Source organism: Parus major, chromosome 1A (assembly GCF_001522545.3).
Source record: "Parus major isolate Abel chromosome 1A, Parus_major1.1, whole genome shotgun sequence".
Classification (NCBI taxonomy): Eukaryota; Metazoa; Chordata; class Aves; order Passeriformes; family Paridae; genus Parus; species Parus major.
In genome coordinates, this window is record NC_031773.1 from 2,643,626 (window position 1) to 2,662,421 (window position 18,796).

General features: G+C 40.6%; 1 protein-coding gene across 4 annotated transcripts in view; it reads right to left on the minus strand.

Annotated features, from left to right (window-relative positions):
* Window positions 1–18,796, minus strand: part of MKLN1 (muskelin 1) — a 101,879-nt gene that overhangs the window by 70,192 nt on the left and 12,891 nt on the right. For 3 of the 4 annotated variants that reach the window (XM_033514287.1, XM_019006619.2, XM_015627342.3), the window contains exons 2-5: window positions 17,505–17,574; window positions 9,806–9,948; window positions 8,321–8,409; window positions 2,400–2,509 (exon numbers count right to left, since the gene is read on the minus strand). In XM_033514287.1, the coding sequence (XP_033370178.1) occupies window positions 2,400–2,509; window positions 8,321–8,409; window positions 9,806–9,948; window positions 17,505–17,574 (412 nt within the window). Of the gene's footprint in view, window positions 1–2,399; window positions 2,510–8,320; window positions 8,410–9,805; window positions 9,949–17,504; window positions 17,575–18,796 lie in introns of those variants that run through there. The other variant, XM_019006620.2, reaches the window with a different exon arrangement.

The following is an 18,796-nucleotide window of genomic DNA, read 5'->3' on the forward strand; positions in this document are numbered from 1 at the left end:
AGTCAAGGCCAAAATCAAATTAGACTTTTTTGTACAATGGGATAGCAAGCAAAAGGAAAACTGCACATCAGTAACTACCAGCTTCCAGATTTTTAGATCCCTCAGTTTAGAAATTAGACAAAATGCAGACCTGGGACAGAGGGTACCTCCTCTCTTCCACTGAGCCTCTTATGACAGATAAGATTTGGCTTAGAAAGCAGGGAACAACTTAGATGGAGTTTGGCCACTTGATGCAACAAAGAAGTTTATATTCAAGCGACTCCACAGTGGTACTTCAGAAGTTAAATATAAAAACTTGCTTTAAGCAAAAAAAGTGGATAAAAACTATATAAAAGGCTCCTTTTAAAATGCTGTCATACAGGTTTAAAGAGATGACAACCCAAATAATAGCTTTGATCTGAAGCTGTAAATAATTCCTATGGTTAAAAACGTAACAAGAAGATGAGACTAAGACATCAACACTGTCAAATAAACTCGTAGAATTAAAAATACTTATGTGCTCATTATCAGAAGTGGTACCCAGTGATAAAGTACGCCTTCTCAGGTGAATTATGTCCACTCCTCATGAAAAAGGGGCAAGGCTTTTTGGAGGCAATAGGCTGAGCTGGACAGCAAGGAGAGAGTGCTGAGGAATGTTTCAGTCCTTATCCATTATCCCCAGCTCCACTCCCCACAGGAGAGGAAGGTTTTGCTGGCACAAAACAAAAAGGAAGGGCAATGTGGTGTAGAACCTTCTTCTCATCTGATGTCACAGGCAGTGAAGAATTATTATACTTCAAAGACTCTGAGATTTCCAAAAACACACATGAAAATATTCCCACCATCTCAAAGAACTGGAAAAAGCAGGTCAACCTTTCTGCCTTTCCCTAAATATGGGACAGCACATCCCTCTCTGTGGATCCAGCAACAGTGGCCTCTCCCCTGTGAGACAGTGACATCAGTGACACATGCACTCATCACCAAAAACTTGGCAGTGGATCCTAGCAGAGCCCACACCATCATGACTCAGTCTCTGCACTGCTGCTTTGGGGCTCCAAGCTTTAGGAGAACAATGCTGGCACTCCTTGAAGAAGCCGTCCCTACACACAATGCTGACCAGGAAAAGTGCCGATTCCACAGGCTAAGATGGAACAAAAGAGATACAAACATCATCACTGCATGACTCCTGACCAAAAAAAAAATAAAAAAATCAGAGCTTCCTGCTCATAGCAACTGGTCCAAACTGCCAGGCACACCACCGTGTGCAGAGCCAGCAAAAGGAAAACCATTAGCAGCTTCTGTCAACTGGACTTTTCAGAACTGGACATCCATCATCAGCTGACTCATGACCACAACACCACTTGGACCATAAAGCAGCTCCAGACAACTTCCACTGTGCTGGTTATTTAAATCCTCCACAAAGCAGCTCATGATGTTGGTGTAAATGAGCACGAGCCAGGCACCACAGTCACACACAGCTTCTTCACCATTCTGACAGCATCATGATCTGGTAAGGGAGTCTCAGTACTCATCACACACAATACCTATCCCCTTCTAACTTCTTCCTTCTGGAAGCAGAGATACACTGCTCCACTACTCAGTCTTACTCAGCTGGGAAGGATGTCTTCTCTGCAACACAATATGAGTTTCATTAATCGTTCTAGAAGATCCAATGCACAAAATGTATCAATGAGTTCTGCTTGGTAGTGTGCACTTCCCTCCCCCAGGAGAGGCATATCATACTTAATTAAACACAGGTTAAAAAAATAAAGTTTAGAACCCTTTGAACTTTCTGTCTATCAAATGACAAATGGCACAAATCATCTCATCCCACAGGCCAGTGGCACCAGCCCCACTGTCTTCTGAGGTATTCAGCAAAAAGACAGTAAGAGGGAAACATCTAAAGTGTAAGAAACCAACATGTATTCTCTTTAAAAAAAGGTCATTTTTATATCCTGTAACAAAAGCTGCATCTGTAACCCAAAAGGCTCTGGAGTCCAGGGACTTGAGTGAAAAGAATCAGAAGGCAAGAAGAAGGACAAAAGGAATCTGATTTTGTTAAGATTCGTTTCCTTTCCAATACAAATACTACTCTCCTAATATTGTCCCTTTCGGCTCAGTGCTCCCTTCTTTTATGTTCTTCTTGTGATGTCTACCTGGCAGGTTTTTTTGGGTGATGTTGGTGGTTTTGGGGTTTCTTGGGGCTGTTTTGTTGTTTTTTCAAAGAGAACAAGCAGATAAAATTCAGAAAGTTTCTCTTAGGGTCAAAGTCAGCCATGTGGTTTCAACTATGCACGTTTGCTGTTTTAATAGCTGCTGTTCAAGGAATTAAAAGGTCACATCACTCCAGTAAGAGAAGTTTCACAGGATTCTGAGACTGGGAAACTTCAAACAAACAGGCATCTAAAATGCAGGCCTACCTTGCTGTACCAGTTGAGGCACGGCTGGACCACATCTGGATCATCAATGCCATTTAGTTCAACATACCAGATACTAAAATTGAAGCTAGGTCCCCAGGATAAAAGTGGAACTGGAGAAGAAAGGAAAAGGAGAAAAAGTATGCATAAACATCAAACAATCACTATTGCAACAGAATGTTTTTAAAGTTTACACAAAATTCAGTTTCTGACTTAAGTTCTAGCTCATTTAACTTAGCTTAGGAAAATTACCAAATGCATCATGTTCAAGTTTGTCATTTAAAGCAACCTGTGCTGAGCAACATTAACACAGCAGATCATTACAAAGCAGAAGCTTGCTTTAAGCAGAAGAGCAAAAACACTATCATTAAAAACAGCTCCAAGAGGCAACAAGCTTTGACAAGCATGGGAATCACGAGCATACTAGCGACAGTATTTGCTCCTCATAGTACATTTATTTCCCCATTTGTCAGCAACAATTATTTTCCCTAATGGTGAAGACAAGAAGCTTGGGTATTTTACATTTTACAAAATTAGTAACATCTGCAAGTTGTGGAGGAGGGAGGGAGGGATAACTGTCAATTTCCAATTTAAAAGCTCTATTTTTTTTTTTAAACTTTAATCTGTGCAGTTTCTTTGCTGATACTATTTTATCTGAATATTAGAACAAATGGACTTGAAATACTAAAAGACCTATGAAACACATTACAGCCTCTTACCTAGGGCTTCTCTACCACTCTGGGTTAACATCTGTGGCCTTGCACTGATTTTGTGGTTAATCTGCAGGTTAAGACCTGGTTCTGCTTTTTGAAGCAACTCCAGCTCCCAGAAAACTTGTGTGTGAACTCTGACTCCTTAAAACTGCAGTGAAATCAAGTGGTTTCATTTCAAATACTTTTGTTTCCTTTTTATTTGACTGTAACTGATAAACAGGAAAAGACAGTATTAAAGTTGAATGAGCAGTTACCAGCAACAGCAAGGAGTCCACTACCTCCTCCCTTCCACTATTTTTGCCACAGAGAAATTGCTTGTTGTCTTTCAAACCACCATGAAATACCACTGAGATTAACCTGTTGAACTCATGTTTTTCTGACCTACTCCTTGAGGAAATAAAAACCCCAACTCATCATAAAGTTGCTCTTGAGCTCTTACAGGAACTTAAGTATTTATACTTCAAACAAAATACATCTATGATTGTCTGTAATGTGTTTGGGCACAAGGCACATGTTCAAACACATGATTTTCTAAGTTCTAGGGGGTGTATTTACAAACCTATTGCTAAAGACTCACAATAACTTCTGGGAACAGTCAAGATCCAAAGAGACTTTGTATATGCAACTCTCAACAGATTTTAATATCCCTAAGAAGGTACTTTCTGTGTTACACCACTCAAACCATCTTTTCAAACAGTTTTTTAAAACCTGAACATTCAGCACACAGTGTGATGTTTTCAGAGTAGTTCCTTGTAGGTGCATGTTTGTGGAGACAAGAAAGACGTGAAGTGGTCAGAAAAACCAAGAGTCACCTGTCTCCCACCCACATGCCACACTCTGCCCAGGAAACTTCCCTCTTGCTGACTTTCATCCTCTGCACAAGCTGAGTGCTGCCAATATGGTAACTTAACACCATAAAACATGACTGCTGCTAAATTCAGATATCCTACCCGTTACTGCAGCAGTCTGAAAAAACCACCACATCTAAGGGTAACATCCTTGGTCTGTCCTCAGACCTGAACACACAGACCAGACCAAACTGAGGTTAAATTTGGTATTTGGTCATCTATAAACATCAAAGTCTATCCACCAGCTCACTGAACTGAAACACTCAACTAAACCACAGACCACCTCAAATAGGCCAAGACCATACATTTCCTGATGGTAAACCTGAGGCCAATTTCCAAACTAAAGTATTACCACCTTCTCTAGCCACCTCTGTTTCTTTTCAGCAAAGTTCTCCTCAGAACTTATAGGAACTTCTCTCAGAAATAATTAACAATTCATCCTCTTAACTCTGAAGCCAACTACAACACCCAAGAAGTTATTGAGATGTACAGAAGACTCCAGGGCAGCTCTCACCACAAGAAAAAGCAAAGCTATCCACACTGACATTTGTCTTCCCCACAGTTAACTCAGAGCTTCCAACAGTCCTTTTTACCAAAATAAAGGAACATAACACCAGAAACTGTCATTTTTAACAGCAAGATTTTTATGGTGAAACCATCTTTTCAGAAGAAAACACATTAAGCTGTACAGGGAAGGGAAAGCAAACACTTCCCCAGCACTGCACAGGCAGAGAAAAGTGAACCTGAACTTTGTCAACTACTCCATAGGAGCAGGAAAAGAAACAAAGTTGGAGGTTGAGATTGGAATGTGATTTCTATTCCAGTTAGGCAAGTTGAAGTGTTCTGCTGGATCATCCCCTCATTTTTGAACTTCTTCTCTGGCTCCCAGGAGACAACTCTCACCCTTTCCTACCCTTTCTTCTGCCCTCTCTTTTTTGAGGCCTCCAAAGGAGTGCTCAGATCTTCAGAAAAATCTCCTTTAGAGCACCCACAATCTGACTTATACCTGGAAAGAGGAGGCACTAAGTGCAGCATGGAAGCACTTTCTTCTGCACACCTTTGAGATGGAAATGCACCACTATCAAAGGTGTTGAAAGCCTAAAGCCATATAATTCCTCTACTTTTCATCATAAAGCCACCTCACCATGCTTTTTTTTTCTGCAGGTACCAGAGCAATCCATCCTAGAAGTTGCAACTGTTCAGAACAGTTGAATTGTCACTCCATAGTGAGAAAAGCTCAGCAGAGGAAAAATGATTTTTAAAAACATCAATATTCTTCTGAGAAACAGAAGGTATTTGAGTCACTTAACACTTCTTAATCCATACAAAGATGATTTTAGGGGATACTTCTCAATAATAGCTACACCTAGACAAGGACTGCAACTCTACGGTAGAGAAGAGAATAGCAAAGGCATTAAACACAGTAATTTTAAATACCTCTCTCAAGCTAATTTCTGTGTCCCTTATCTGTCTAGGCAGACATACAAACAGGCATGCTTGCAAAAAATAAAAAAATATCCATTTAAAAAGTATCCCTCATTTTTGTTCTATCAAAGCCTAAAAATCTAGAAGCCTAGTTACCAAATCTCAGGCTAGTAACAAACTGAAATGAGAATTACACCTGGCATTTTTCAACTTCTTTCATGGTAATCAGTCTTTACACCTTCTGCTTTCAAGGACACAGCACAGAAAAATCTCTGCTTGGAGGAATCATGAGAACAGAGCCAGAAACAAAGCCCACAGACATGAAAAAGATTATTCTTCGATATTTTGTCCAGATAAATATCTTCTTCCCTCTCTCCAGTTCTTTAATGAGGTGCTACATGAAATGTAAAAATTACCTGTCAAGTAGGTCAAAAGCCTGCACAACTGGGCATTTCAGTGCTCAGGAACTGAAGGTGAAGTAATTAAACTAGCAGAAGTGCAAGGCTTTTCTTGACAGAGGGAGAGAGGTTATTCTTCCTGTATTTTATGAGCCTGAAAATTCCTCTGATACACGAGAAATGGAGGCTGGAGCAGGAACCTTCCCCTCTCCCAGATGTCCCCATGGTTTCTTCTGCCCCATGCCCCCATATAAACCCCACCATTGTGTTACTGACAGTGCTGTTGTAGGTCCCTGTGCTGATCTGTGGAATCATAAAGCCAATTCCTGATGCAAGTGCTGTGAACCCCCAAACCCAAACCTCCCTGATAGCGGGATTTCACCGTGTCAGACCCTGAGAGTCCAAAAGGGCAGATTTTGGTGTTGTTTCCTGGCACTGTTACAAGGAACACAGCACGGTGCTTGAAATTTTGAGTTACTTTGGCTAGCAGCTTGGAAATTTTAACAAACTCAAAACATTTTCAAGCTGTGAATCTGAAAAATAACAGAATTTCGTAACAGTGTTTTGCAGTTGTTTCACAGCAAAAAATGCTCTCACAACTTCAGCAAAATGACACCAGCCATCAACTAGAGGCTTTCATAGGTTTGGGTGAAAAGATCATTTCCAGTTCTGTTTTAGCACAGGAATTTCTTCATGGAAGGCAGTTTCAGGAAATTAAAGGCTATAAAGGAAAACTCATCTCAAATCATAACCAGTGAGGAAGTGACAGCTCAATGCAAAGCTAATATTAATGTAGATAATAATGTTTATTCGTGGGATAGTTTGTGTTGGAAGGGACCATCCCTTCATCCCCCTGCTGTGGGCAGGGACACCTTCCACTGTTCCCAGGGTGCTCCAAGCCCTGTCCAGCCTCGTCTTGGAGACTTCCAGGGATCCAGGGGCAGTCACAGCTTCTCTGGGCAACCTGTGCCAGAGCCTCACCACCCTCAAGAATTTCCTCCTAGTATCTAATCTAAATCTACTCTCCTTCAGATAAGGCCATTTCCTCTTGTCCTATCACTACATGCCCCTGTGAAAAGTGCTACATAAAGAACCCATCCCAAGAAAACAAAGTACTCATGTAATTACAGAGGAAAACATACTGGTAATAGAAATTAATCAGCATTTCACTTTCATAACAAGTATCAGCTCACAGCTACACTTCTTTTCATCAGAACACACTTTCCTAGAATACAATTTACACATCCAAAGAAGCGGCCTGAAATCTTTCCACTGGCCACTTTAGCCCTCCAGGAACTACTTGCTGGTTTTCAGCCATTGAAAATAATATTTTCCAAAAACTTAATGCTGGAAGCTTAAAAATAAATAATAAAAAATAAAGTTTTTAAAAATTCATTTAACTTCCCTGATGTAGTCAACCTTTAACTTGATTCCTCTGTGACTCTTGAGGTTTCCTAAAGCCAAGTGCTACAGTTGCTTCCAAAAGCAGCAGCCAGAAACCAGCCCAGTGAACAGTCAAATCCTCTGCCTCTCTAAGAACAGGAAACCCCACAAACGATTACTGGATTCCCAGCCTGAAGCTTTCAGTTCCTGACAAACATGAGGAGATTCAGAAAGAACACACTGGAGCAAAGGGCTCCGAGGGGAGCCCCTAAATAGCCACTATCATCAGAGTCTTGGCAAAAGAATTACCCAACACATAAAACAATTCTAAATTCATCTAAATTAGCCAACGGGATCTTATCTCCTTTTTCAGCAACTACCTCCCTGCTCTATTTTTACCCTTAAACAGCTAGCTTAAATCCAGTCATTCTTGTACTATCTCAGTAGGTAGGAAGGGAAAGATAAATTTACTGAGCAAGCTGAAAGGCTCCAAACCCTTGGATTAAATCCAACAACTGTAAGGCTCTTGTTCTCTCTGGCCTGCAGAAAGCAAGGAAGAGAAATCCTCACCTGCTGCCATCACATGTCCCAGTATCTGGCCTTTGGAAGCACCCCCCAACCCCTGCCCCAAACAAGACATGAGGGGGTACAACCCTTCCCTGCCCCTGGGGGTCATCCTTAGCCAAAGGTGAGTGAGACATCGTGATAAAAGCAGCAGGTAGAGAACAAGGGAAGCTTCTGCTGTTGCTTTATGTGTTGAGAGCGTGTTTGAGAACAGAACTTTTCAAGCTTTTTCAGACTCGAGGAGTGTCAATGCTGAAACCTTTACTGGTATTTAGCTTAGTTATTTATTTAAAGCTCTATATAGCAATTCATAGGAGGACAGTAAGCAGCTTCTCCCGCAATTAGTTGACTCAACAGCTGTATTTCTGAAAATTGCTCTATTTTGCTTTCACTCCCCAGGATCTAAATTATGAACCTATTATTTCTTATTAACAGGACTTCACTGTGTTCCAATCTAACCAGCCTAAAAGATGATGAAATGGAACAGCTATTGTGGATACTTTGCCTGAGTACAATGAAGTCACAAGTGCCAAGACAGGCACAAGTATCAGAAGAGATTATTTCTACTCAGAATGCTGAAAAAATGCATTTACCTATCTTAATGAATCGACAGGGGAACATCTGTTCATCAATTTTATGCTTCAAGGTGAATGTTTCTTTGTTATAATCATTCTTTAAGCCACTGTGGGAAAAAATAAATAAGGTTACTAAATCTTACCTTGTATTTTAGGACTAGCTAATAAATGCAATCTAGGTCACGCCTGAAACGCGCAGCTTGTTTCACACCACTCTGAATCATCAGTACACGTGCTGGACCGAGGCCTGGGCTGCTCTCCACCTACCTGTGCCTGCCTGGGAGGCAGCACTGGGATCTGGGGAGGGAATTGGCTTTGGATCAGTGTTGCTCCTCTGCACCTGGAACCCTGAGACTTCAGCTCCTGATGCGCTGAACTGCACTCTTCCATTCTCAAGAGGGAGATGGATCAGATCTTAAAGTTATCACCCTGACAAAGTGCTTTGTGATTCATTTATGGGCATTGCTTTCTAAAAATATCAAATATTTAGTATAATTTATAAAAAATCTTAAGTCCATTTTTACTGAAAATACAAGTACAGGTCCCAAAATGAGGATTTTTATTAAACTTCAGCAGAAGTGAAGTGATATTAAATGTCAGTAATTACTGTGATACTAAAAGACCTCTTCCCCCACAACTGTAACAGCAATAAAGGCAAATTTCAAGACTGATCTATCTAACAAGGGCAGAAGTGTGGGAAGGGTTGTGGATAGATTCTATATGGTCTTGAATGATACCTGCAACATAGAATTCCCTGTTTGTCCATGGCTACCTGCTTGACTACAGATAATGTACCCCATACATTCCCTGGAGATGGATTTCTCTTCTGTAGGCCTCCCAAAATACACCGGTTCTTGCTATTCTTTCTTCATGTACTTCTGAATTTTAACTCTCCTTTCCCTTTCTGAAACAGCACACTCCTTAAAAGGCCCTTGCAAATTTACATTACCAACTACTCAGAAGTTCTGGATAACCTAAACAGCCACAAGGCCCTTTTTTTAGTCCGTATCAGTACAACTCTACCAAATCCAACTAAACAAATGTAGGTTTCCATTTGCCCATTTGATTTATTTACCCATCTGTAAAAGGCAGAGAAGCTGACTAGCTCAGATCTTTAAGGCTGCAATGAGGGTTTTGATATGGGGAGGTTACTTGGGTTTTTAAAAGCTTCGAAGCCCCCTACACCTGGGAAATCATTTCTCCAGTGCCTCAAGCTCATGGAAGGAAGGAATTGCAATCCAGCAACGCTGCACCCAGTGCTCAGCTCTTCCAAATCCCCAAGAGCTTGCTCTCCACAAACCCTCTGTGGTCAGAGCAGGATAAGGGAGGCTCCTGAGAGAGCGTTGGGATTGCTGCTCACTGACCTGACCACAAATAGGACCAATGGCAGGGTCACAACCACAGCTCTGCCCCACTGCTGGACATGTGTCTTCTGGGAAGAAGGGGAAAGAGCATTTTGGTCCAGCCTTTACAGTTCCCAGAGCTGACAGAATCACATCTTACCTGGATAAGAGATCTGTCATATTCTCCTCATTCATCCCACCAAAGACTTTAAACTTCTTTAAATTGCAGACATGCGTTTTCTCATATTTGCCAAATGTGATGCTCTGGACTATGGCAGGTCTTTCAAGCTTCAGAATCAAATACTGTGGAAGAGAAAACAGTGAGTTTGAATATTAAAGGCTGCAAAACACGCTAAGGGAGAAACATTACAGCCTACAAATATTCAGTTTACAAAGCCAGAGAATTAAAGTGAAAATGAAACCTCCCCATTATGGTATTTTTTCATTTGGTCCTGGAATGAAGGATTGGTTTTTTTAAAATATTATTTTAAAACCAGCTTATCTAGGAAAAAGATTTGGTTGAACTGCTTATGCCTAGCAATTCTATTCAGAGCTTACATACATTCCTTTTAAGTTGGACGCAAGACTTCCTGAAATCTGGCAAATAGAATCAAACTACAGAGAGTGAAGATTCAAACGCCCACTAGAGCCTGAAATGAAACCTAAACTGAATACACAATTAGATAAATACAGTATGTTCCACATGCTAAGAGAACATCAAATTACTTTTCCTCTCTGGGCTGACACTGTTTAACCACTGAACACAAAAGTTTGGCGTGTGGCGAACACAGGAACCAACTGCTTATTAACCATCCCAAATAAAACTGAGCCACTTAATTACAGAAAAGGAGCTTTACACAGAAAATGATGAAAATGTTCTCCCTTGTGAGTATTTTCTCCCCTCTCACACTAGGTGGACACAATCTGTGTATGAGTAGTCAGATTATTCATACTCAGGCCACGGCTACCAGCTCTACCAGCACTGCTGGAGGAAGAGGTCTGCTCCCATGGAAAAGCAGCTGCAGGGAAGCACTTCCACCATTCATTAGGGACCACTGAATACCTTCCCCTACCAGACAGCTCTTGGGGGGAGTCTGGAGACACCTTGTTTTGCAGAATGCATCGAGTTTTATATGTAAAAACATGTTTCACTCTCTTCCCTGATTTCTCAGAACTAAGCAGTGCACCACAGAGGCAAAGCACGGAATGACAATTACTCATGGTGCTGGATTTTGTTACAAAACCCTGTCATCAGGACTCCAGCACAGCAGATCAGCACGTTGCAGGCCACCTCCCACCACAGGCTCTGCTGGTGGCCCTGTCCTCTGAGCAGCAGCACTGCCAAGCCAGACATGATGCCTGAGTTCTGGTCTTTCATCGACATCAAACAGTGTTATTCGCATGTGTGTGGCTGCTTTCTGTAGATCCTGAGTAGAGACTGAGTAGTATGTCCTATGCTAAACATCTTATCCACCATCCTAGACATCTCCCTCAGTAGGGCAATCTTACCCCAGAAAGGTAACTTTTGGGAGAGCAGCAAAAAAAACCTTGCTCATCCATTTAGTTCTCAGTCTTTTTGTCTCTTTTTTGTCTCAGCCCTATAATGTAAATAATTCTCAGTCTAGGAGCAGTACTCATACTGTTCTGGAGAGCACCAGGATAAAGGTATGATGAAAAAAGGTTTGACCTCAATGGCTCGTTCCTACTACATTTACAAAAAGCATAGATTAAGAGAAATGCTTTCATACAGAGCAGTTACAGATGAGGATGAAGACTGGATAGGAATTAACAGTAGATTTACTGTCAGAGATGTTTCCAGCATCTCAATTTTTTTCAAAATTAAGAAAATAAATCAGTAGCAGCACTGTGAGGATAGAAAAGAAGAATACTTTGGTGCTTTTCCAAATACTTTCAATGAAAAACTACTTTTGTGAAGAACTCCATCCATCCAAATGTCAGAACCCACCGTTTACGCAGCAGCAAGACATGCCGTTGTCTCACAAATACTTCCCAAACTTTAGGGGAAAAAACCCCACTAAAATTCTACAGAGAAAACTGATTTTCTAAAGCAGAAGAAAGGAAAGGATGAGCGAAAGAACGGTCCTTTAATGAGCAAGGCAGCACTTGATACATGGCACAGCCCGCTGCCAAAATTCCCATACAGAACAGACAGTACACAATGTCTAAGAACTCCTCCTACACCATCATATCTTCCCTGCAGATTTCTCCCAAAGCTGGAAAAGTGAAGCCAGCCCTACCAGCAATCACAATTCCTAATCCTGCTGGAATCCCAAACCTAATGCCTGGGCCATGAACACATACTTTCTCAAGTACCACACAAGATCTGCAAAAACTTGGCACAAATGTCATCCTGCATTATTCAATTCTTACCCTAAATTAAAGGAGAGAAAACCAGGACTGCAGTTAAATCCTTTATGCCTGGAAGGGAGCAAGGCACAGCAATTACTCCACATGGACAGCAGTGATTTCTTAACCCTACAGATAGAAAGGGAACTCTGCCGCCCTCCTTCCCACTTCCACACATCCCACCACCTGCTGAGTCATGCAGACCTCACAGAAAATAGAAGCACAAAAGCTAAACTCAACCTTGTTTTGTGAATTATCTGCTGATTGATATGGAAACAAAGGACAGATTTGCTATAAAACCCTGTGCCTAGATATGTGTTTTTCTGGTTTATAATGCATACACATACACATCAAACTGAAAGACTTTCAAACTAAAAGATAAATTTACATTACCTGTTAGGAATAAATTCTTTACTTGTGAGGGTGGTGAGACCCTGGCACAGGCTGCCCAGAAAGGTTGTGGGTCCCCCATCCCTGGAAGGGTCCAAGACCAGGCTGGACAGGACTTGGAGCAACCTGGCCAAGTGGAAGGTGCCCCTGCCCATGGCAGGGGGTCTTGGAATGAGATGTTTAAGGACCTTTCTATCTCAAACTACTCTATAATTCTGTGATATATGCAAAAATACAGAGATGTACTTTTTGGGTTTCTACACACACCGCTGCTACTGTGTGGGTACCAGCTATGAATCTCACCGATGTTGAAAAAACACACTGCCTCTAGAGCTGCTAACAGCTGGCTGCATGGATATTTTTGGACTCCTACCAGGATTTTAGCTATGACAGACTATTCTCCAGCTCTAAAAGTATCTGTAGGATCAAGTGATTTATTCAACGTGGAGACCAAGCCTATGATATTTCAGGCAAATACACCAAGAAATATGACACTTTGCCATTTTATTGCTGTGAGCAACATCAGTACATTTAATGTCTATGTATTCATGCATTATTCCAAAAATCCAAAATACAACTAGGTGTTTGTCCATTAGAACATGGCACACAGATACTAACTGGCACAACTGAGCAAAAACCTCAGCCCAGTTGTTAGGCCTCAAATCACAACACTAACAAAAAAGATGCTACAAAACACGAGAAGAAGAAAACTTCTGGATTCTGATTAAACACATTTGTAAGTAAATATGCACAAAGAGCAGAGTAACTCACATATGACATTTCAGCACCCAAACAGCTGTTTACAGTGCACTCCCAAAAAAGAGCAAGTCCAGTCTTGTGACACTGGGAGCTGAAGCAAATTCCCAAGTTTTTTGAAGCTCTGGTCTGTGCTACCATTTGATGATAACCATATGAAGGCTGCTGCATCACACAACAGAGTGTAAATTTTATTAATGTACTTTAAATTAATTCCTGATACAACCTACACAGCAGGATGGGAGTCAGAGGTCTTCAGATGCAAAACTGACACTGATTGTTCAGACAACACCACTAACGTTATGTGTATCATCTTCACCTGTTCAAAATTCACACCTCCACAACACCGGAATGCGCTGCCCAGGGAGCCGGTGGCCAAGTCACCATCCCTGGAGGTGTCCAAGAAACAACTGGATGTGGCATTTAACTGGACCCTGGCACTGAGAAGGTGGTGACTGGTCAAAGGTTGGACTCTGATCTCCGAGGTCTATCACAACCTAATTGATTCTCTGATCAAATATGCTGAACCAGATTCCAAACTGCACTACACAAGCTGCCTGTACAGTTAGAGTCACACCACAGTTTATAAATTTCTTTCTGTTTAACCAATTCTGCTCAGGCTTTTTTTTTTTTAATTGGGGAACAGTGAATTGCATGTAAAAATAAAACCCGCAAAATAACAAGGACTGCCCTTGTCCACAACACAAACATCTTGATTGCTTTTACAATTAAGTTGGTGGCTAAATAAAAATCTATGCTTCTGTTCTACATGTTATTAATCAAGCCACTCAGGGGAATTAAATGCTCTTCACAGTCTTCCACGTCAGACCATCACTGGAATCATCAGGATGAGCCTATCTGACGGGGCCGTGGTCTTCAGCATCACCAGCCTCATTGCTTCACACTTCCAATGTAAGCTGAGAACGGCATTAAAAATAGAACCATCAGCCCTCTCCTGCCTGAATAGGTTACTACATAGCAGGTTTGTTATTAAATATATAATTTCTGGGTCATCTATTTCAAGACTCAAGAAAGATATCTAGTTTAATAAACAGAAAAACAGCTGTCAGATATATTTCCTTTCACTGGCACTCATTCATAACCAACTGGTGGCTTTCATGGCCACGAGAATTATTTAACTCTACCATACCCAAGAAGCCAGGAAAACCCTTTACTAAATATAGTCACGTGGCAGTATTTCAACTGTCTACACTTCCACTTTCATTTTCTTTCTCTTTTTAAAAAGGTTTCATATGGACTTTAGCACATTTACTGCATTTTCATTGAGCTTCTGAACACTTTTTGATGTTTTTATCTAAGTTCCTCTGATTCCTGCTCTGAAAGAAAAGATGTCTGGAAAGGTTTTGTTTCACTCATGAGGGAAGGGAATAAACTAATGTTTAGGGACTCACTCATATTTTTACCTCCAAGCCAGCACAGCATCATCACCTCAGCAGGGAATTACTAAACCCTGGCATTAAGGTGAGGCTCTGAGGAGACAAACACAAGCGATCAGGGCTGCGGTGCTTATTAAAGTATCTCACATTGAGCACGCTGGACATCAGTCCTAGTGCTGTGCCTTAGCCCTGCTTTCAGCTAATAAAGCTGGGAACAAGGAGAGCTTTATTTCCCTGAGTTTTAGTTTGCTTCCTGTCCAGACCATTATGGCCACCCACGCACTTGAGCAAGTGCGTCACCGCATGAGTGACCAGTTTTGAACTGAAGAGCTGCCAACACAACACCTAGAAAATGCCTTCCAGCTTCATTTTCTATAGGATCCACTATGCTTATTCCAGAGATTAAAAGTCATGTGTATAAATCAACATTTTTTGGAATATGTACTATTCAACCTGATTTTTTCTCCCCAAATACTCCCCTCACCACATTTATAATTCAGTCATCCACTGTTTCAACTGAAGTTTTCCGAGCTAAGATTTTGCCGTAAGAACTTCGGCCACTGGGGAAAAAAACAAGGATGCAGAACACCTATATAAATGTTTTTCCTGCATTTAATTTGGCAGTCTTTCAATGGACAAGGTGCAAGAACTATTTTGACCAAAATGCAACCAAATCTGCAGTTCTTTCATCTGTCAAGTACGAGACAACACAAATGGGAACTGCTTCTATACACACAGAAATAACAAAAACTGCACTCTTTGCACACAGGACTCTTTTGCAGATTTTAATTCCCCACTTCCTCTTTCCAACTAATTTTTCAACAGAGAAATTAAACCATAGAAAATGCTTTACATGAATAATTAAACACTCAGATTAGAAACATGAGAATTTGCTGCAGTATATAGTACTTTATACAGTATAAAGGCACTGCAAATACTCAGTGCTCAGCATTGAGCTTGCTAAACATATGAGCAACCACACAGTACTTTACATTCTCATTATTAGATACAAAGATTCAAGCAAGAGGATCCAGCAACATGGTCTTTTCCAGTCAGGCCACATTTTCTGTTAGTTTTGTCTTTAAGTAATAGAATAAAACTCAAATACTGTCTTGCCAATCTCCGTTACTATGTGAGGACTTTTTTTTTGCCAGACAGGCCTTAATTTTGGATACTTAATATATGTTTTGATATGTGAAACACAGGTAGATAATACCAGTGTTAATTCATCTCTCTTCTACCAAAAAGTTTGGATTAAATACCTTGCTTAGCATGCAAAGCAGTGCCCAACTCTCCAGGGTTGGAGTCAAGTCACTCTGCAACAGTATCTCCATTCAGGTCAGGACTCATACACATGAAATTTTTGGAAGACATCTCTTAAACAAGCTCCTGTGGTTTGTACAGAAGTCTGCCACTCTAATTAATCCCTGCTTAATCTACATGTCTGAGTATAACCTGCATCACTCCTTGTCAGCCTTAAGTATAAATTTGGAATATTCTAAAGCATCGACTTACAGGAGGTGCGTTTCCATTCCAGAGTCAGATTTTTAAAAGGACTGAATGTTATTTCAAAGCATGGCTCAGAAAATCAAAGAGTGAATTTAAGCAACAACTAAGAGCACATCTCAGATGAAAAACCCAGTCCAAAGACACACCCTGAACCAACCCTTCTTTGGGAACAAAAACACCCCAAGAAAAACACGTGCTTCCTGCAGGAAAGAAAGTAAAGGATGGTAGAAGGCTGGGATACAATCCATGCTCAATACTCATTATTCTGCAATCCATAGTTCCTAGATAGACTAAACTGCTTCAGGCTATGGATTAAAAGTCTACATTGTTTATCAAAATATAAATAAGTAAAATAATCAAATTCAAACAGCAGTAGATGCACAGAGGCATCAAGAGAATCAATATCAGTCTTCACAATCAGGTTTAAGGAACATGTTAATGGAATACAAAGGATACCTTCTCCTCAAAAAAACCCAAAAACATAATTTTACAGACACAATGACAAAGAAGGATTGACCAGAAAATCCAGGTGAAATCTCTTCAGCTGCAGCAGATCATCTGCTGCTCTAGGGAGCCACCAGTGCAGACTCTGGATTTTTAGCACAACGCCAAGACAAAGCAGCAAGATTTACCTGGAGAAAAATCCCTTGAGATTTGACTCATGAGGAATACTTGGATTAAATAAGTAGATAAGTAGGGATTAAATAAGTAGATAAGTAGAACTTTGCATGAGAGAGACACTGTGCAAGTCACTCTACTGTGCATCAGTGCTTAAAAGAATTGAAAACAAGCAGCACGAGAGACATAGAAGTTGATCAAACTGTATCAGATTAATAAGGTACAGATCTAACACGGAGAGAAGGATGACATTCATTGGAGAAAAAAAAAGTGGAAAAAAAAAAGTGGAAAAGCATATTTTGGATAATCTAACAGCCTTAATAATAGTGAGAAAGCAAATTAGATGCTAAAATCAATACAAATCTTATTTTAATAAGGTGCTTAACCAGCAGAAGAGGTGACACTCGTGTCTCTAACCAGAGGCCACATTTCTAAACGTGCTGTAAGGAGAAACAAACACCAGTTCCTTAGATCTGGGATTCAAGGCCAAGAATCTACAACAGCCTCCAGTAGTGCTGACAAAGGGGGACCTGCACGCCTCATTAGCAGCTTAATCTCACCATAAGGTTTGATTATTTTCAGCATGACCACGATTGCCAAGGAGGAAACCTGAAACTTCCCCTGCAATGAAGCACTTCTAGAAGGATCAAAAATTGCTAGAAATGTAAATATCTCATGTACCAACAACCTGCATTTTACTCAGAGAAGGAAGCCTATAAATATGTCGATGTCAATAGCAGCAGCCCACATTTAAAATAAAAACCCCGGTATACATTAAATTGTACAACACAGCTATAGAGCAGCACAGATTCAGGAGCTTACCTGGGGGGGATAATTGCTTTCTGAAGACCATCTTGAGGATTGATCATTTGGCCTATCCACCAAGATATTCCTAAGAAAAGAGAAGCCAAAAGTAATTTAAATAACTGTTGCATATTTTACATCTCCAATAAACATGTTGTACGTTTAGATCAGTAACAATCTCACGCAATGACCTGTATCATTAGGTACACTCAAGTTCTCCCCATTCTTTATTAAAGATTTTCTATACTGCTATTTTACAGGACCCCTCAAAATACACCTTTGAGCTTTGTGGCTGTGAAACAGAGCTCCAAGTTGAGAAATAAAAAAAAAAATTAAATTGTGAAATAAATGTAAAACAGATGAATCTACATAGGCTTGAGTCTGTAATGAAGTGAGGAAAAATGGGCTTATACATCTCAGTAGTGTAAGAACTTTTCCATAAAGTTAAAATGATGAGCAGTTGGAGGTTTAGCTAGCCAAAGACTCTCCTTTAGTAGACAGGCAATACTGGAAGGGAGAGAGAGGGCTGTTAACCTACTTAAGCTTTCCTGGAGCATAGAGAGATGACCATTTGAGTCATGCCAAATTTTAAAAAGTATTTTTCATGAGCTACAATCCCAGAACATCACACAAAAAAGCAGTTCAACTCTTCAACTAGCAAAATTAAGTTGCTTTCTTGACTTTGAAATAGTACAATACTTAGGTATTTAATAAATTCAAAACAGATATTTTTTGGCTAAAATGAAACAGATTCACCATGACAGTTACATGACACATCTGCTTTCTCTTCTATAACCACGCAGTAAAGCTCCTATAACCATACAGTAAAGTGCCAGATTAAACTAAAAAAAAAAAACCTAAAAATCCCTAAAATATATATAATTATTGGCAAGGTGACAATGCACCACCTGCTGGACAGGGCTTGTGAGCTGCACCACTTCCAACTAACGAATTTGTCAGCTCATAAAACTTATGTAAAAAGAAGGAAACAGTCATCAAAAGGCTTCTGCCATCTCCATCTGCTGTGTAGGAGGAAAAGAACACGAGCATCTGGATTACTACAAAGGACTGGAGGAAAAAGCGCTCCAATGAAAGCTCCAAAGGGAAAGAGGTTAAGTCAGAGGTTGAGCATTACCAGACAGAAATTAGCTGGCTCTTTCCACACTGGACAGCCCAAAATCACTGCAGTAGCAACGGTATCCAGGCAGTCCCATGATGAGACAAGGGACACGGCCAGGAGTCACACCAGGGTGGCCTCTTAAATCTGAATACTTTTGAGAGCTGGCCAAGTGGCTGTGTCTATCCATAGG